Genomic DNA, 20,844 nt, shown 5'->3' on the forward strand with positions numbered 1-20,844 from the left:
TCCAAGTCTGAAAAGACAGCTAAACCTGACGCAAGTCCATCTAAATGTGACGAGCAACAAGTACATCTAAACCTGATACAACTCCATCTAAGTCTGACACAAGACAGCTAAACCTAACACAAGTCCACCGAAATCTGACAAAGTAGATCTACGAATGACAAAGGCGGCTGAGGATGTCCTAAAATGGCCACCGTACCTATGACCTATGACCCACCTGATAAACTGGAAAGCAAAAAGACGAAAAGAAGGTGCTAATTATCTACCATGCAAATCAAGGATGATCATTTAGCAGACTTATGACACAATGACACTTCAGTTCAACACATCCAAATCCAGTAAAGAAAAAGAAATGCATAGAGTACCAGATGTACATCCTCATCCCTGGTGGCACCCATATGTCTGGATTCTTCATGAAGTGTAGATCCATCTCTTCCTTTGCGCTTGCTGTCTGCCATTCTTCTGTCAACAACTTGAGGAACAACTGCAAAACTGCACTGTGAACTGTTGAATTGTCCACAGCCAAGGGAGTGTTATGTATCATAGACGCACTGAAATGATATTTATGTATCTCTATGCGGTAGCCAAGCATGTAAAATTTTTGGATGACAATTCTGTTTTTATAAGCCCCTTGGGGTTTACCTGCACAATGTTACATGTTCCTCTTGAATTTCATGATTTACATGTCTACAGGGATGCAAACACAAATGTGCATCACGGTTCAAAAAAGGTGACAAAAACCCAAAACCACATTCTAAGCACGGGACACCGGGGACATAATCCCCTGCAATATATAATAATAATAATATAAATATAGAATGTAATGTTTCACTTTAGGAAAACAAAATCTGAAATTAGAAGTCCATGGTGGTGGATTTCACAAGGCTGCAGCTGGGAGGAGAAACCACCCAAGGGAGATGGCACCGAGTCAGAACAGGAAACATGGCTTTCAGCGTGGACAAAACTACAGGATCTAGAAGGTTGTTAGCTATTATTCTGAAATGGTACTTACTTTCACAAGCATTTCTGACCTTAATTGCAACCATGCCTTTATCTTCTTCATCTCCTGCCTTGCAGCTTTGGAGCTGTGTCAACAACTTTGACAGAAGTTAACATTTTAATTGCCCACAGCCAAGGGAGTGTTCTACACAAAATTAGGCTATACCAACACCCCTTCTGATTAGTGGATTCGTACCCATCGCTGCCAGGTATATAAAATCAAGCACACAGCCATGCCAACTTCATAGACAAACACTGGCAGTAGAATGGGCTGTAGGCTACTGAAGAGCTCAGCGACTTTCAACGTGCCACCGTCATAGGATGTAGCCTTCCCAACAAATCCGTTCATCACATGTCTGCCCTGCTAGAGCTGCTCCGGTCAACTGTAAGTGCTGTTATTGTAAGTGGAAACATCTAGGAGCAACAACAGCTCAGGCGCAAAGTGGTTGGCCAATGGCCACACACAAAACAGGACCGGCAAGCGTTGAAGCACGTGCAGATCGTCTGCCCTCAGTTGCAACACTCACTACCAAGTTCCAAACTGCCTCTGGAAACGACATCAGCACAAGAACTGTTCATCAGGAGCTTCATGAAATGGGTTTCCATGGCCGAGCAGCCGCACATAAGCCTAAGCTCACCATGCACAAGGCAAAGCATTGGCTGGAGTTGTGTAAAGCTCGCCGCCATTGGACTCTGGAGTTCTCTGGAGTGATGAATCACGCTTCACCATCAAACGTGTTTCAGCATGACAACGCCCCTGTACACGGAGTGAGGTCCATACAGAAATGGTTTGTGGAGATTGTTGTGGAAGAACTTGACTGGCCTGCACAGAGCTGTGACCTCAACCCCATCCAATTCCTTTGGGATGAATTGGAAAGCAGACTGTGAGCCAGGCCTAATCGCCCAACATCAGTGCCCGACCTCACTAATGCTCTTGTGGCTGAATGGAAGCAAATCCCTTTAACAATGTTCCAACATCTAGTGGAAAGCCTTCCCAGAAGAGTGGAGGCAGCTAAGGGAGGAAGCAGGGTAGAGATTTGACAAACTGACTTGTTGGAAAGGTGGCATCCTATGATGGCGCCATGTTGAAAGTCACGGCCCCTTTTACAGCCAGTGTTTGTCTATGGAGATTGCATGGCTGTGTGCCTGATTTTATATATCTGTCAGCGATGGGTGTGGCTGAAATAGCCAAATCTACTAATTAGAGGGGGTGTCCGCATACTTTTGGCCATCTAGTGCATCATAACCTCATAAGATATGCAGTAAAAACATCTTTCTGTATCTCTATATGGTAAGTCAAGTATGTCCAATTTTTGGATGACAAGCCCCTTTTTTTATTTTTATCATTTACATGTCTACAGGGATGAAAACACATCAGAGCTCACAAGGTCCACTGGGAGAAATTTTTAGAAGCCGGGTCATGTCAAGTGAAATACCCAATCTGCGATTTTTTTTTAACCATTTTATTGTTGGGTATACCGTAAATGATGTGTCAAGAGGAGACTTGTAGATGTAAAATTATCTTTTCTCAAAATATTTAAACCTCAAAACATAAGCAAATTTTACATCAATGTCTATAAACACTGTAAATGTAAACAAACCTTTTACTTTCAAGAAAATATATAAAAACTCCAGCAACTGTTGCATACCGGCCAATTTGAGAATATAAAAACTATTTCAAATGTGTTTTTGGCTTCTGTTGGTGGGACCCTCTAATTGTGACTGGGCCTTTAATGTCATCACAAAATTATGTTAAGAGTAACTTTGGTTCAAAGGATGAACAGTTTAAAAATTAAGAGGTGTTTAATAAAATCCATGTTTATCCCCCCCATCAAATTTTCTCATCGAATCTGCACAATTCATGTTAGTGACCCATTTTGGGATAAAGGTGCCAATTTTGCATTCCTGATGTAAAAAAAAGTTAGTCACATCATATTTACTGGGAAAGTTTTAACAAACTGGTTTACCACACCGTGCTTTATGGAGAACAATGGATATAGATAATGATGAAAACAGAAAAAAACACACCACAGATTTTAAGGTATGGGATCAGAGCTTTTGTGTGTGTTAGAGTGTGTATATGTCTGTGTCAGAGAGATTGGCAGCGAGGCAGGGAGAGAATCCAACTTTTCAATAATGTTACCTCCAGGTGTGAGCAGTGTTCCACCCACTGTGCAACTGTGAAACATGAAAAGCGGGTGAGGAGCATGTGTCTCTGTGATACAGGGGTACATCCCATTACACACTCCCTACCTACAGTAAAATGGACAGGGACAGTTTCACTTGACTTGCTGAGATCATGACTAGGATTCATGTATTTCACCATAGGCAACTACTACATATCCATTTCCTACCTGAGAAACACACAAGACGATAATTCTTTATACACCAAACATAAAATGGATTTATTTTTCCAGAGGTCCAACATATTTCTGTCTTGCCCCAGGATGCATAGAAGATGTCAGTGTGTCATAGGAATTTAACTGCCACTACTACAACCCATTGTTTACAATCCAAGTGTTCTTCTTTTGTTCAACCATTGGTTTGATAATAAAGCCATTTCTAACTATTGTTAATGTTACACAATATCAAAACCCCACTGTCTTAATGGAACAATCCTACCATCTGTAAAAGAAAGAGAAAGGGAAAAAAAAGTCACTTTAAAAAAATAATTCAATCTCCATTTGGACAAAGGGACTGATGTGATTCTGGAGGTGAATAAAGGAGCGTAAGGCTACCGGTATAGGTTGGGAAAAAAAATAATAATGCAGCAGTTTGATTTCAATATGTTTTGTTACCTCATTACACTTCTCTCCCCAGGAAGATGGGGGTGGAGAGAGATGGGAACTAGTACAAAACCAGGGTAACCTCATGTACTTATAGCCATTAACAGCATGACAAGACTTCTATTCCTCACATGGCTCTGGTTTGTGCTGTTGAGACAGAGCCACACTAGAAATCTGCCACTGAACTGGTCTGCTGGCACCCCAGCACCTGAAAGGAAAAAGGCGGCTGAAGGGCCAACACGGCAAATAGAAGAGGAAGAGTGGGCGGCAAGTCGCAGGCAAATAAAAACAGGTTTAGTGAAAATCTCTGGAAAAGCTTAGTAACCAGATTGCTCTTCAGAAATCTGGACTGTTGCTGTGTTTTTGGGTTAAACCAACTACTTTACAGGTTAACACATCCCCATCAAAACCACCATTTAACAGCATCTGCAGCCTTTCCAACACTTCCATAAACTCTGTTTCTTTCCTCAAGATTTTTTATTTTCCTCCCTGTTACTGCCCACCACAGACCGCAGAGGAGGGGGAGAGGGTGGGGGTTGTGGGGGTAGAATGTAATGTTTCACTTTAGAAAAACAAAATCAGAAATTAGAAGTCCATACATAAGTCCATGGTTTCTCCTCCCTCAGGAGGGGCGGTGGATTTCACAGGGCTGCAGTTACTCAGCCACACCACCAGGGGGTGGGGGTGGGTGTTCTCACTTTCCCCTCACTGTAGCCGCTGGACGATGACAGCGTTGAGGAGGTTGGCGTCCCGCAGCGTCTGGCTCTCATCCGTCAGCTCCTTGTTGGGGAAGGTGGTCATGAGAATGAACTCTCTGGCAGCCATGGCGGGCCGGGCTCCAACCACAAACTGGCGCACGTCAGACACCCTGAGGCACCCGAGGGAGATAGCAACCAAGTCAGAACAGGAGACATGGCTTTCAGTGTGAGCAAAACAACAGGATCTACAAGGTTGTTAGCTATATTATTCTGCAATGGTACTTACTGTCACAAGCAGGACTGGACAATAATTCAATACTACTGATTATCATCTTTCAATGAAGTCATATCATGATGAAATAATGATAAAGTTATCATAATACACAATTCTAGTCTAAATTATGGATAAAAGGCAAATACTAATTAAAATCTCTCTCAAATTGAGATCAGAAACAAATTAGGAAATGTTGTTTGAAAACTAGAGGGTTTTATCTAGGGCTGGGTATTGAGAACTGGTTCCAATTTAATCACGGCTACAAATTGCCTAATTCACCAGAATCGATAAGCAACCGCACTAACGATACCTCTTATCAATCATTAAGAATTTTGACCAGCTGGATGCTTCTCCAGGAGCTGCGCAACAACCGTTTTGACCTTTCATGTGCTGTCAATCACAAACGCAATTTGATGCTGGCGAGTCCGTACGTACTCACCCTCATGTCAGTCAAAACCAGGGTTGAAACACTGATGAAGTTTCTAAGTCCATTTAACACACAGCGAGTTGGCTAGCCCAGCTCCGTGGCAGCGTTGTTCAAAACAACATAAGTTGCTGGATACAGTTTCTGAGCAGAGTTCCAAAAACGGCAAATAAAAAGGCCACACAATTACTCCATACAGCTCATGCAGCATAATCCACTCGTTCTGAAGCCAAATAATTGTACTGTGGGTCCAAAAATCCAATATATAGCCTACCTCATTATCTCCTATATTGAAGAACTTCAAGGCAGATGCTGCCTGTCAGAAATATTGTAATTATAGGGAGAGCGCACTGGAACGACCTAATAAAGTGGCACATTTTTTTTGTTCTGTGGTGACCTCCAATCACTATTTTTTTCCACTTGTTCTGGTATTTTGCTCTCTGAAGTAAGGCATTATGCCAAATGTGCCTTAGCTGTTTTGAAAAGTAATTCTGAGACCGACGTAACAGCAATGTATGTCTCAAGTACTAAAAGAGCGTTATCTCCACTAAAGCGGTATGTAGTCTTTTACCCCAGAAAATGTATACAGTAGGAATCGAATCAGACCGAAGAATCAGACCAATGGGACGAATCAAAAATGGCACCGGAATCGGTAAAATCTTAACGATACCCAGCCCCAAATTATATGCAGGACTACAGTCCTGACTAAAAGCCACTGAACTTCTGGTCTGTTCTCATGGATCTGCAGGCCTACATCCCACACAGCCACTCACCTGTGGGTGTGGTTGAACTTCTGGACCAGCCTGCCGCCGTCTGCCAATCGGATCTGAATGCTGGTGACGGGCTGGGAGGGGTCGAGGGTCACGGAGGCACTGGCCTGGGCCTCATTGGCAGCCTGCTCCTGCTGGGAGCCGGCCGGAGCTGTAACCAGCTCTGGGGTAGCACTGGAAGAGGGAGTGGAGAGAAGAGGGATGGAAAAAGATCAGAGGACTGAGAACTTTCTTCCACTCAAGACGTTGTTGAACTGTTGTGTGATAATCAGATAAATAATCCTAAAAGTAATCATTACTAAGCACCTAGGTTGCTGTCCAAAATAAAGTTTGAAACAAAATCTGTGGATTGGCTGGGGGGGGGGAAATCAAATGAATATGTACCACTACCACTCCAACAACTACCACTGAAGTGCCAGTGAGCAATGCGCTAAACCCCTTATCCTCAAATTCTCCAGTGGTGCTGCTCAGTGACCAATAGCAGAAGTCTGTGGCTATACTGGGCAGATTCCAGGTGTGAATGTGGAATTACAACTAAATTGACAACAGGGCATTGCTGGATAAATTTAAGTAAATATTCCATGTATTTAAAGTTAAATGAAGGGTAATGCTCAACTGAATTTGACAGCAAAACTGAGATGTTTAGAATATAAATACACCTGTCCAACAAACTAGTTCTTTTATATGGACTGAATGATATCTTCCCAGGCTGTTCTGCCCTCTTGTGGACAGAAAAAGCAACATCAGCCACATACGTTGAGTCCTCGTAGAAATATAGGTTATTCTAAGTGCCATGAAAAACTCCTCGTTTTTATTCAAGAGTTAAACAAATCCATACATCTACAAACTGAGACAACCCTACTGTATAACCTAGTCTCTTGGGATTCAAATTTAAACCTCATAGCTTCACAGATTAAAGCGAAAAAAGTGAAAGTGAAACCAACCACTTAATTCTCTGGAATGACCCTGCACAGCAAGTAAATAGCCAAAATAAACTAGTTCATTTCCATGAAGCACAGGTAAGACTGGTTTAACAGACATGATAGATGACAATAGACAAACTGTTGTTGTTGGCAGTGAAAAATAATCCTAATTTATGACCAGATTTATATGAAACCAAGCCCATCAAGGACAAGCTGCATGCTTACTGATCTCACCTTCCCAGCTTCTGTCCTTCACCTCCGAAGGCTCTGAAGGCCATCTTGGGTTTGCTGAACTCCTCGTCCCTGTGGTCCTCCATGTCCAGGTTCACCTGACCCCCTCGAGAACGCTGCCTCAGCTCCAGAGGAATCTCCCTGCAGGGGTAAAATGAAAATGAAAAAGAAGACAATCTCATACTATCACAATACTGTGTCAAAAATGACCTTCAATAGGGGTGGTGGTCAAGCAGACTAAAAAACGATACAACACCAATATTGGTTCAATCATAGTATATATCCTTAAATATTAATATACATGGATATAGTTTGGCCCCAGAATAGTCTTACTATATCCTCATATTGAGACTATGGACCTTTATGTAATTAGTGAATGAGTTGACAGACAATCCTCACCCCCTGCGGATCGACTCAAGGAAGACGGCATTTCCAGGGTCGGTGTAGTTTCTGAGCTCACCGTCATCCAGACTGAAACCCGTCTTCCAAAGCTTCAGCACCACGTGTACCTAACACACACACACACACACGTACATTAATCATGCACATGGAGGTCATTGCTTTCCCCTCCACACTGCAGCAACAATTTGTTTTTCTTAGCCTTACTCCACAATATTCAAGCCCATGGGAGTGCTAGTCACTGATCAGCTGGCCTCCTTAAAAATCTGATTCATCCATCTCCATCTGTTACTCTGAGATGCCTGTTAATGCAGATTAAACCGTTTTTGCACCAGGGATGCGATCAACAGAGTGCAATGAAACCAGGAAACAATGGTAGGGGGACTTAGATATGAGTAAGAGTTATGTGTCTAAAAATTAGAAAGATCATCCATTCGAACCACTACTCACATCCTGTTGGTTGCCGGAGGATCGCCTCTCTCCAGCCACATAGGTCGACTCCTCCTCAGGAGCTGCTCCTAGCCTATAGCCTCCACCAACAAAGGCCTGAGGGGTGAGAGGGGGAGGAAAAAAAAAGCAAAGGGGAAGGTGAACAAGACCGATTAGCTCCAACGGTGCTGCTGATCATATTGTTTTCATGAGCTACCCTTTACCCTGGCTTTGCTGGGCTCCCCCGGCCCCCTCCCAGTCCGGTCCAGAGGCACAGCCCCATGTTCCTTGGCCCCCTTGAACAGGTCCTCCACCACTTCATTGGAGCTCTTCTTCTTGGGAGGCCCGACGATCTGCTGCCCGCTGCGCTCTGATCCCCCGGCAAAAAACCTGGAAGGAAGCGAAGGAGGGCAGAGGACGGGTTAGGGTATGATGAAAGATGGTAACGTATTCAATTCTTCCACAATGTAAAAGATAGTTGTCCCTTGTAGAAAAAAAAGGCTTTGGGCTGATATCAAACAACCCACTCAGACAAGTCAGTAATATCCTCTGTTCTCCATCACTCTCTTTCCTATCTTTTCCACTCTTATTTTTTTTGTTTCTTTTTCTTAGGACTTCTCCAATACAAATGGACACAGGGCACTATGGCTGACCCTTGCACTCCTTACTATTGGTTGGTTGTAATGATGGTGATCTACAAATTGAAGCTCATTGTGCTTACTGTAAATCACTCTGGATAAGAGCATCAGCTAGTAAAAAAAATAATCTGAGAGATGACTTTTTGGCTGTGGTGCTAGGGATTACAAGCAGTGTGTTTGTAAGGTTTAGTAGTCCGAGGACAGGGATTCTGACACTCTTTTATCTAATGACCGAAATGAGTAATTAAGCCAATCACACCAACACATCACAGACTCACACATTGTGGCGTTATTCTTGTACGGGGCCCTCAGAAGCTGGTCTGTGACACATTTGTGGCTCAGAACCATACTTTAAAAGGATAATACCAGTGTTTATTGAGTGCCAATCATTTAGGTTGCCCCCCTGCTTTCTATTATTTCTGGTGGAGTGTGAACGCAGTCAACATAGTTGGAGATATCAGGGCTTGTTTCCTCAGAAGAGGCCATTTGCTGCTGTCTTATACAGTAGGAGAAACAGCTTCCACAGAGCGAGATAATCCAGTGCAGTAAACATGATGCCTTCATTTGGTTTGGTCAAAGTTTCTGTTTTATTTCATTGTGTCTGATTTGAGTGTTTAAACAACAGTGCTGCATTACATTCCACTCTGCTTACTGCCAAGCACCTGACAGGAAGAAATGGAAGTCTCCACCAGGAAATAATCCCTAAAAGACCTTTTGCTTTACAAACTTTGTCACACCCATGTCTTCTTATTTAGGACATCTTTGTTAGCAGGACAGCAGTTCATTCCAAACTAGGTTTGACACCATAACGTTTGTATTATAAAAAGGCAGAAGAACAAGTTATGTTAAAACATATAATTACATACGCATGCATTGCAAAATGATCAGGGGAAATGTAAAGTAGGCGTAGACAGTAGTAAACGGGCTATAACTCTAAATGACATTGGTATTTTCCTTTGAGACACATTGCAGATGTATGTTAGATCACTGGATGAGAAATAAATGTATGTAGGGAAGTGCAGCACCCAAAAACAAACACCATCTCTTAACAACCAGTCCACTACACCGGCCCAGCAGCAGAATTTGTTGATGCTGCAGAAAGCACGCCCAGCTCCCAGTGAATGAGGTGAGACCAAAAATAGTTTGGTGCATTCTGGAATCACACTCGCTACGTGAGGTTATACCATCCAAACGCTACAAGGATGTACATTAGAAATAGACAGGCATGCCTACAGCCTTGATATCATGTGAACAACTGTGACAGCCATTTAGGAGGATGAGACACACAGAAAGCAACTGGGCAGTTCTCTGGAACATCTCTTGTAAACTTGTCTTTAAATTCAGTTTTAATCCCTAATCCACCCTACTGAAGCTGTTTTTTAGCTGACCTTGACTAGTGCTCCCTCTGGCAGTATTAAGGATAACCAGAAATTAGCTTAGACAGATCAACAGATATCCAACATCATGAATGGAACGGACCTTTGGCCTTCTTCCTCGTCGCTCTCATCCTCCGCCTCATGCATCAGATCTCTGAAGGAGGTCACTCTGGGCTGACTACTGTAAACAAAGCAAACATTTATTGATGATGATGTCAATTACAAGTCACAATAATATATTACTATTACACAACCAGTAAGTCTGATAATGTGTATGTCAACACTGCATAGAAAGATATGTTTTCAGACTGTTTGCTATTGTCTTGGACTTTAGATTGACAGAAGTATAAAGATGGGGGATAAGCAAGCAAAAGACTATGGAAATTTCAATGGTAGTAGTGCATTGGTAGTCTTTAAATTCAAGCAACCTTTGAGGGGAACTGTGATGTTAGTTGTGCTTTGTGTGAGAAGATGATGAGTAGCGATGAGAGGTTGTAAACATTACCTTGGACCTGCAGACCGGGACACTGAAGACCCACCCTCAGGCTGAGGAAGTGTCACTATGTCATCTTCAGCTCCATCCTCAAAGAAACTGGCAAGTGCCAGCTGGGGCGGGGGGCAGAATTCAGTCAGACCATGTCATACCAAAACCCTGACAAGAGAGCTAATCAATTCTTAACTGCAACTTAATTTATGTAGCAAGTGACGATTTAACCAACCAATAGTTTTTAAAGCTGATAAGTGTTACTAATGGCCTTATAAAGCTCAGTGAATGGCTAAATAACTTCTTATCTAAATAAGGGTTAGTACTCCCCCCCCAAAAAAATAATAAAAATGAAATAGATACTATTTACACCACAGCATACCAGCTGATGAAGGTTTTGTTCCTTGGACAAAACAACAAGATTTAGGCTATGTCACCTGACTCTGCTGCAGGAAGAGAGAGAGCAGTAAAATGTGAAACCGCTGATCAAAATAGTCATACTTTCTCTCCTCGCGTTAGCTTCTAATGGATAAAATAAGAATGAATGTGAACTAACATTATTTGGATGGGGGGCCACCTAGAAACCTCCAGAAGGACCCCCTAGTAAATGCTTCAAACGAACAATTGACAATGTCGCATCAGCAGCTAACTAACGTTACAAGCTAACGTTACTTGTCTAGCACGACTCAATGGACTCAAGGTAATGTAGCTAGCTACAAGTTGATGAAATTGAATCTGCTTTAAAGGGTACCAAGTAACGTGAACAGGCCGCCTTGTATCCGTAGCTGTGACAGCTATCTGCACAACAGCTATGTCTTTGGGTGACAACAGCGGTTTTTACTAAGGCCATTGTGAAAGGGTGACTTGCACAAATCGCCGGCAACAGCGGCTAACATTAGCCAGCCTAGTTAGCCGGCATGCTAGGCTTCTGACACGGACATCTCCTGTCACTGGTGTTTCCGTTTGATTTCTCAGTGTACAATCCCGCACAACTCAAGGGGAAAATCAAGTTAACACGTACCTGCAAATTCCAGCCAGCAGACTCCAGGAAAAACCGGGCCCTTTCCTCATCGACATCAGTAACAGCAACGAACTCCCTCACAGACTCCTCTTGGTTCGCCATTTTGATTTGCTCCTTCAATGGTAGGTCCGCCTCCACCTGAGGAAACACGCAACAGATTAATGGTTCCTATCGAGCTCCAAACAAAAGATCATAACAAGTGAGACGAAGAAAAAAAATCCTAGATTGAAATATTAATAATTAACTCGTGGTTAAAACCGCGCAATTGGGTTTTAAAGATTGCATGTGGCTGTGTTTAATATGAACAGTTTATTGACTTGGTTTATCACGTCTTGCTTCCCTGCTATCATTGTTGTCACCATTAGATGGCAATGCATCCACAGGTTACACAAAACTACAATAGGATCTCATATGTGAATTGTTGGTTTGTGACAAATGTAAAAAGATCTTAACAAGTGCTGACTCTGAGACCTTAGAAGGTGTGCTCAATATTGCCTTGGCCCATCTGTACATATTATGGACACTTTTTATATTCTGTACATAGCCTACTCTCTGCAGGTATTCTCTTTATTTATTGTATTGCTATCTACATCTTACTCTGCTTTTTGCTAACTGTACCTATATAGTCTTGATTTGTTGATTATTTGACTTTCATTCTGCTGCTGCAATTATGTAGTTTCCACACAGGATCATTAAAGTTTCATCTGATCTGATCTGATCTGATCTGATTTGATCTGATCTGATCTAATCTGATTCATCTCATCTCATCAGGATTTGAGACCTCCGGGCATCAGACCTACAGCTTCTGACACGGCACTCACTCACACATCTTAATCAGCATCTTATCGCACTTCTGCACTCGTATCTTTCATCGAGGCTCTTATCCAAATCCAAAATCAAACCAGATGTTGGTTGAATTCACATTGCAGGGTTGAGTGTGAAACACCTCACCTCTGACACAATGGGTCCAGTAAACATGATGTGCCACTGATTTCACTGTGATAAGCAGATGGGGAATATTCCCATGAGAGATACCTTTGTACCCTCGATAAGGTGTCTGATGGCGGGCCAGTCAGATGGTACAAGGCCATGAATACTAGACAGATTGGGAGCATCTTAATTGTTTCTGGGGGGAAAAGGGCTGATGGCTTTTTCATGCGCTAGCTGTTGGCTGTTTGATCTTCAAGGCTAATTAATCCGTAGCAAAGTGAGAAAACCATGTTGTCACCTAAAGTAAAGTGCAACCCCCATCTCTCTGTGTATGCACACAAAGAACAAGCACAAAAACAGAAGCATACACGGCAATGCACTGAGGAGGTTTAAGCGGCGGTATTCATATATTGTTTCCCCTTTGGTGGTTTTCGGCTTCGGGGTCCGTGTGATGAGGCAACAGCACCCAGATACAGAGCAAGACAGTGGGAGAGACAAAGAAGGAAAACAAGAAAGCATAGTGGGCTTGAAACAAACAAAGAGAGAAAGAAAGGCAATAAGTTACAAACTAAAGACTGGCAGACATGGAGAGAGAGAAAGTGTGTGTCTGTGTGTATGTGAGGGGGAAATAGCGGGAGGGAAAGAGACGAATGAAGAAACAAAGAACTCAAGAGAGCAGAGACAAACCAGAGATCAAAAGAGGTTTTTTTCTAAATCCCATCGTCTCCTGCTCTAACCTCCTGGCCCCTTGAGACGTGAGCGTGTCAAACACCCATCACTTTGGAGAAAGGACAAAACACAACAGTGGCAGTAAGAGTCAACCATAATCCAGGTGATGGACTGACAGCAGCGAATGTTGCCTCAGGAAACCCCGAGGATGCGTGTGTGTGTGTGTGTGTGTGCGCGGGTATGCGTGCTTCTCCCCATGAGAATTGAGGCTGATGTTGGTGTAGTGTAGTGTTGCCACGACTTTGTTCTTACAAAAGAAGCAGGCAATGGACACTGACATGTCAGTCGAGGCTCATTTGAATGGCAAGATGATGAGAGAGGTTTCTGAAACAAGAAGAAACGTCAAATCACATCACACGGAAGATTCGGATGAGAGAAGAGACAGTGCTAGGAGCCGACTCAATGAACCTGGCTGAGTGAAAGTGAAAGTGTGTGAATGTGAACGAATATGAGTCTTTGTTTTTGTTATAGAGCGTTATAAAGCGTTTGGTTTGCTGGTTTGTTTTAGCTCTATACAGAACTTTTTTTCCCTTTGTACCATAGTTACCCCATCATTAGTTTTAGAATGTAGGAACAGGAGAGCTCATGCTGCACCAGTATTCAGATTACCTGACCAGTTGCATGGTGCTGTCAGAAGAAAAACACACACTCCTGCTCTAAGACACTTTATGCTCACAAGCCCAGTAGTTTAACCTTGGGCAGGCATGCAGGAGGTCAATAACCTGCAGAGCATCATGAAAGTCGGCTTAAATGACAGCTTGTAAAAGTGAAGCTGTTGCAGGAGGTTGATTAGGACAAGCACCCATAAAGCCCATAGCAAGTAGACAACTCCCCGCCACCCCCAACCCCACCCCGCCCCACCCCACCCAACGCCTCTAAATCACACCCAGCCACACACACACATTCATACTCAGAAGTTGCGAAATGATCTCGCTCTACTGTCCTTCCTCGGGCAACAGCGTCATGTCGTAAAGAGAAACCGCAGCATCGTTTATGACTGCTGACAGTTTGTGAGGGGTGGATCCCTCCCCCACCCTGTCTCCATACCCTCTACACACACACACACACACACACACACACACACAGCTTGTCAGTTTCAGGAAAGTACCTAACCTTTTGACCCGAGGGCACTTTGTGGTAGTATTTCATCGAAAGCAAAGGGGAATGAAGGAGCCTCATTTAAACAAGACATGCTAATGTCTTTGCACTTTTGAAATTGAATACTTGATTCTGAGTTTTTTTGTTCTGATCTGCAGTGTATTAGGTCTGTGAGTGTTGACTGATATAATAACTGTCTTCTGCACCAACAACATAACCACTTTTCTCAAAGATTTTCATTCGCATTTCACAAAAAATGTCTACATAGGCTGTGGTACAGTTAATATGTTATGTGCTGAACAATAGGAGGCAACACCCTTGCTAAGGGGCTAAAAATACAATTGTGATATTTGAGATTTCCATATTTGGCATATGTGTGTGTGCATATTTAATAGTTGTGTATTGTCACATCTGCCCATGTTATGTGCAACTGACAGGGTTTCTGCTCCTCCCCTATATGCTGGCACGTATTGATGTTTTTTCCATTCTTGCCCGAGGGAGAGTGTATCCACTTGAAATGCATTGCTCTAAGTGTGCATGAATTGTACAGCCATACTTACTATTACACAACCTATGCATGCATTATCATCTTTGCAGCTGTTAGCATGAAGAAATAGTCTACTTTTTGCAGTACAAGTGTCTCCCCTATCCTTATTTTTCACAGCTACTTCGACTTCAGCCCAGATATCTGATCACTTCATACTTTATGTTGTCCTCCTCCTCCCGCTCCTCCTCCTCCCCCTGTAGGAGTGTTAGCAGAACAATATATCTCCCTCGCTTCCAGCTAATAGTGACAATGCTGTCTGAGGGGGTCAAGGCTGTGTGTCATGTTAACGGCCCCGCTAAAGGTCAACAGAGTCACAACCCATCGGCCGCTTTAGAGCGGAATCTCAAAACAAGAGCGCGCGCAACGCATGGGCAGCGGATATGGGCAATGTTGTAACTGGGACAAAAGCAGTAAGGCATGAAAGTGTAATAGAAAAAACGATTGGTCATAATTCTTGATAAAATTGGCTGTCTGTGTTGCCTCAAAGTGCCTGTGTGTCATGACCTGTAGCCTCCAATTTGATTCTGCTGGTAACAGTTTACGAAGAGCAAAAATCTGCCGCAACCTTACGGCTCCACCAAGGTGCAGGAATAGAAATAAGCAAAGGAATGAAAAGGAATTCAGCTGCTCTTGGAGGACAATTGAGAAAGCTTTAATATAGTGAAGGGACCCTGATGAAGGCTCGTGCGGCCGAAAAACACGATGGTTTTTGTCAATTGTACGAACTGCCCTCGTAACACAGCTCAGCACAGAACTCGATGCCAGTCTGCTGTCAGGATGAATGTCAAATTGAATGTTTCGTCTCAAGTAGCCAGAGGATTTTTGTTTGATCCCGTGTCACAGGACGCCGATGTCATCACCAAACGGAGGCTTAGTCAAATGAAACCACCAGTGCATTCACATTGTTACATGGATATTTCCCTTTGGGAGAATATTTTCTTTAGTTTTTAGACCACCAGACACCAGGAGAAGCCAACCTCCAACAATAGCTGCCTGGAGGGTCACTGTCAACATGAGGCACCATATCCATAATTACAAACTGAGATCAGTCTGTCTTTGGATCAGGATGACATAATTCTACTGGGAGCTACTTTACATTGTTTTTCTGTGTTAGAAATGACATTTTTAGACTGAGGTTTCAAAACAAAAGTACATTTTTGGAGTAGTGGTGGTGACTACGGGTGCCTAAAGCAACCAATACCGGTGGTTGACTGTTCATGAGCTTCTATGGAGCAATAACATGTGCACTAAAAATGAAAATGCTCTGCCAAAATGAGATACTAATTTAATTGTAGTCTCTCTGCAAGATCTTTCCAACAGAGCAGTGAAAACAGTTTAGAAACGGAAAAGGAAGAGCCAAGGGCCTGCAGCCTCTACATAATAGAAGCTTAGAGGCAGTCTGTGATTGTAGATTGAGATTGAGTGAGAGTAATTCAAGACACACACACACATGCATACAAACACACACAAACAAGAGTGCATGTACACACGTGATTAGGTGAGCAGCAGCCATCTCTCCGACAAATAGGATGATATCTCACTGAAATAACACAACGCTGCTGTAGGCAAATGATATCTACATTCTCCATCGTCTCTGTGAGAGAAGAGAAGTTTTCCCTTGAGTGACACTTGGCAGGGTGGATACCCAACTCTATCATTTCTAGTTATTCCCAGTGTTTTGGTTTAGCCCCTGAAGATGTGCAGGGTGAGCTATAGAGAAACAGCCTGGTATCAACAGGAAGAAGGAAAAAGGAAGGGGGTTATCTCACTGGCCATTACACCGCTTAGATAGCACCTCCATTTTGCCATAGGTGCCTCTCTGCACGTGCACATTTGAAAACAGCCTGTCTGTCTGTCTGACCCTCTGTCTCTCTCTCTCTCTCTCTCTCTCTCTCTCACATACACACACACACCGACTTCAATCATTTTTCAATCTGACATTTTAGTCAGTGAGCCTAACTGCCTGCAATGCCTCTGTCTACTCTGCATACAGTCTTCCCCTTATGTATGCATATATTTATGTAGAGTATGTATGTATGTATGCATGCAGGGATATAGTGGTAAAACAAATCTAAGATAATCTAAACTCATTTACCCACTTTTTTAGTCTGACAAAATCTATGTGATATGAAATATCATAGTATACATCATGTAAGTAATTTCAAACTGATGTGGGTTATTGGAGCATAGGGTGTGTTAAGGTAAAAACAACAAAAAAAACCCAATGTTTTTCTGAAAACATGAATGATTTTTTGTTTATATTGGTGGTTGTTTGCCTTATGATGATCACCAACGGGGCAGGCATAGTTTACCCACCTTTGTATTTACCATCACTGTATGTATCTGTCTGTGTGTGTGTGTCTCTCACACCAGAGATGATGCCAGCTCCGTTTTTATCTCCATGGCAGCAGACAATCACCTGATACAGTTGGCAGAACCGGGTCTGCGGGGACACAGACAGGAGCCACTGACCTACATATGACAAAAGTATATCCACTGTAAATCACACTGGATTAAACAGTCTGCATAATGTACTGGACCTCAGAGTGTAAATATATCATCATATAGCAGTGGTGAGGTTTCTCTGATATTGGCTTTGGGCCGTATAACGCTGGGAAGGGGGTTGGTTGAGGAGGATCCGATCCATTCTCTTATTACCCCAGCAGGCGGCCATAAATCTGGCGGCGGCCCTCTCTCTCCTCTCCCTCAGCAGCCAGGAGAGAGATTTACCACCACCATCATGCTGCCGCTCTCCTGCCTCTCTCCACCTCTCCCACCTCCCCCTTTCCTTCCCATCTTCACCCCTCTTCTTGTATTTTTACACCTTTGTCTCTCCCCATTCCTCCTTCCTCCCAATATTCTCCCTTTTTCCTTCCCTGTATTTTCTTTTTTTATCCATCTCTCTTCTCCCTAAATATCCATCCACCCTCCCCGTCCCAGTTTCATTTAGGGTCAAGCACCCACCACTCCCTCATTGTAAAGTGAAGGACACACACTGACACAGCGGTGCAAAACTTTTAATTAAACACACGGTGATTTACAGTTGACAGGCTGGCTGCAAATGAAGGCAAAGTGAATGATGTAGAGTAACATGTGAGACACAAACAAAAAAACAAAACAAATCAATGCGGCTTATTAAATAGAAAATTTGCTCTCATTTGTTTTGGTATTAGTGTGCTTTCATGCCTATATTCAGATGATGTGGAAAAAGAGTCAATTTATGTAAACTTTGAAGTAAGCAGATGTGAAGCGGCTATGGAAAACATGCTTAACTGTTGCCTTTAATTGGTTCATGAGCATTTAAGGTCAAAGTAGCTCATGGAAGCGAAAGCATGATGGGTTATGTGTAACTACACTGAATATATTAGAGATTGTTTATGTTTGCGCTTTTGTGTGCATGGGATTAAGCTAGAGAGAGAGAGAGAGAGAGAGAGAGAAAGAGCAAATTTGGTAAGAGCCACATGTGTCCATTTAAATAGCGCCTAAATGCATCCACATTGGAAATTACAAAGAGAGTCAATCAGCCTGTGTAATCATCAGTGCAATAAAGCCCGCAGGCGCTCTGTGCTGCTGTTAATGGCTACTAAACCTAAATCAAACGCACATAAAAACAGCCTATAAAGGGACATTAAACAAGCCTGTCTCTTAGTGTGTGTTTTATTACCCCATCGGAGCGTCCAGACAAGGCCCTTTCCAACCCTTTAAATGTCCCACTGAAACATGTGCACACACACACACACATACACACAAACACACCCTCTGTTTAGGGTAATACCATGTGACATTCCACTAAATGTCTCGCAGACACAATCCCCCTTCCATGGCTTTTTAGCGTTTTTCATTGGTGGCGAGGAAGAGAGGCCGGGGTCACCGTGGTAACCGCATGCTCGGCTGGATATAGGACCTCATCTGGCCGCATATAGGCGTCTGGGCCATGCCTGCGAGGAATCTGCCCCAGATCCCAGCTGACATTTGGCAGTCTTTGGTGTCTGTGTGTCTGCATTAGTGTACAGTAGATGCATTTGCATTGGGGGAGGGGCTAGTGTGTGTGTGTGTGTGTGTGTGTGTATGGCACAGGCTGCTGATTGAAGTCTATGGTGAATATAACTGTGACTTAAAGGAAAAATCCACCCTAAAACTCCCCAAAACACTGTCAAAAAGGAGTTCATGTGAATGTGTCCTCTCTTGCTCCTGTAAAATGTCTCTTTCATGCTCTGACACCTTTTTAAGAGTTTTTCTATTTTGTGTTTTTTTGCATTGTTTTTGTTAGTTTTCCCTCATATCTAAGGCTCAGATATATTCTTGCTCTATATGCTGACTTGGATGACTGGGATGAAGAGCCTGGTTAAAACATTGATCTCCCTCATCCCAACTGAGCCTCTTAAAATATGACACAGACGCTGTCAAGTGTCTCCCTTTCATCGGTATTAAAGATTCTCTTTTCCCTTTTCTGTCCTCCTTTCATCTTCCCTGTTTTTTTCCCCTTGAATCTCTGCTTCAATCGTCATGTTTTAATAAGGCTTAGTCTCCCTCTTTCTCAGTCTGTCTCTCTCTTTTTGTCTGTATGTCCTTATGTAAGCCACTGACATTGCATGGGTGCAGAAATGAAGACGGAGAGCGAGGGAGAAAGAGAGAGAGAGAGAGAGAGACAAAGAGAGACACCAAGAGACAAAGACACCAAGTTAGGAGACAGATAGAGATGAACAGGATTATACAGATGTGTGACTGTTGGTAAAGCCTTACAAATCACTGTCCTCATTGATGAAGTCAGCCTAATAACTTAATCAATAACCAGTCAATACCTTGGCAGCTGCACAGTGATCATCTGCAGTGGACCAGAGGACAGCAATCTGATCAGTGTATAATGTAGTGGTGTTTTTTCACGCTGCAATCAACTCCAGCAACTCTTCACTCGAGATGCTGCCATTTTCTGTGACAGCTGAACGCCCAAGACAATTTGAACATTAATCAATACTGGTCACCTGTTTGCTGATGACAAAATGTGGGAAGCTGTTAAATGTTTGGGCAGCACACTGCAAAAAATGTCCCTCTAAACAAGTCATTTTATCACGCATTGAGTCTTAAAATCTTGTTTAAAAAGTTAAGAATCTGCCGATGCATTAGGTAATTTCATTTATTTTCTTGTGACATTTCAAGTGACGTCTTGAAATAAGGTGGATCACTGCACCAGCATCAAGGTGATGTCACTTGATTCAAGAAAATTGTTGGAACAAGTTGATTTTCAACAGAAACAAGTGAAATTATCTCACCTTTATGGCAGATTTTGTCACTTGTTTCAAGAAAAAATGCATGTTTTAAGACTCAAGAAGAAGAAGACTTATGTATTCTGTGTATTTTATGTATTTTGTGCATGGTCTATCATCTTGAGCGTTGCACTGAGGCAAATTCCTATCAACTTTATTGACAAGGTAAATTATTGAATCTTGAATCTTGAATCAGTACTCTAAATGGCTATTTAGATGGACATTTTTTGCAGCGCACCGGCTCCCAGCTGCCAATCATGTGGTACCTTTGCTACAGATCATTTTTATCACTGCAGCAAACAATCAGGTTTGGTAGATATCACTTAATGGCAGAAGCAATGTGATTGGTTACATCTAATCCTCAGCACTTCCCTTTCACCCCATCCAACTTTAAGTCTGTATTTAGTAACGATTACTCTGCAGACTCTTGTATAAAGTCAAAAACACGAGTGAGATAGAACGCTATTTGAGGCATTAACTTCATTCAAATCAGTTGAGATGGGGAGGGGGGGGGGCTGAAGAAAGCAGGCCAAAGTTGTGTTTGCGAGACTCGGTGTCGGTTACAGAGTCAGCCGGAGCAGAGAAAGCGATACCCGGCCTGTGAGAGGAGATAACGAGGAGACAGAGGCACAGCCCCAATCGCACATGAAAGGGATTTTAGGAGGCTGAGCCGAAGTTCCGTCTTTTTCCCCTGAGTCCCCCCCACCCTCTTATACGCACACACACACATACACAGCAGCAGCAGTACACACTCTGTCTTTCACACAGCTCCTGGCCCCCTCCTCCTGCTCCTCTCTGATACTCACAGAGACAAAACAAGTCCTTGG

At 42.9% G+C, this 20,844-nt stretch overlaps 1 protein-coding gene across 3 annotated transcripts; it reads right to left on the bottom strand.

Annotated features, from left to right (window-relative positions):
- Window positions 1–2,401: 2,401 nt before the first annotated feature.
- On the bottom strand, window positions 2,402–11,581 carry nsfl1c (NSFL1 (p97) cofactor (p47)). 3 transcript variants are annotated; one of them, XM_071535157.1, is made up of 9 exons: window positions 11,450–11,572; window positions 10,450–10,550; window positions 10,048–10,122; window positions 8,155–8,320; window positions 7,952–8,047; window positions 7,502–7,611; window positions 7,106–7,243; window positions 5,952–6,122; window positions 2,403–4,650 (listed from the first exon to the last, which is right to left on the bottom strand). In XM_071535157.1, exons 1-9 carry the CDS (start codon window positions 11,549–11,551, stop codon window positions 4,488–4,490), a joined length of 1,122 nt encoding a protein of 373 aa, XP_071391258.1. In that variant the 5' UTR covers window positions 11,552–11,572; the 3' UTR covers window positions 2,403–4,487. The 3 variants fall into 3 exon arrangements, with proteins under 3 accessions (XP_071391259.1, XP_071391258.1, XP_071391260.1); XM_071535159.1 differs by having other exon boundaries at window positions 2,404–4,650; window positions 10,048–10,125; window positions 11,450–11,581; XM_071535158.1 differs by lacking the exon at window positions 7,952–8,047 and having other exon boundaries at window positions 2,402–4,650.
- Window positions 11,582–20,844: the final 9,263 nt, after the last annotated feature.

This window comes from Centroberyx affinis, unplaced genomic scaffold, assembly GCF_046629955.1.
Source record: "Centroberyx affinis isolate AG114_WGS23_722 - 3 ecotype Tasmania unplaced genomic scaffold, CSIRO-AGI_Caff_v1 ptg002675l_1, whole genome shotgun sequence".
Classification (NCBI taxonomy): domain Eukaryota; kingdom Metazoa; phylum Chordata; class Actinopteri; order Beryciformes; family Berycidae; genus Centroberyx; species Centroberyx affinis.

Excerpts from the sequence above, each read along its gene's own strand:
- nsfl1c (XM_071535159.1), bottom strand. The coding sequence starts at position 11,551 with ATGGCGAACCAAGAGGAGTCTGTGAGGGAGTTCGTTGCTGTTACTGAT. Across the intron at positions 10,126-10,449 it reads TCCCGGTCTGCAGGTCCAAG|TAGTCAGCCCAGAGTGACCT; the intron begins GTAATGTTTACA and ends CTTTGTTTACAG. Across the intron at positions 4,651-5,951 it reads AAGTTCAACCACACCCACAG|GGTGTCTGACGTGCGCCAGT; the intron begins GTGAGTGGCTGT and ends CGGGTGCCTCAG.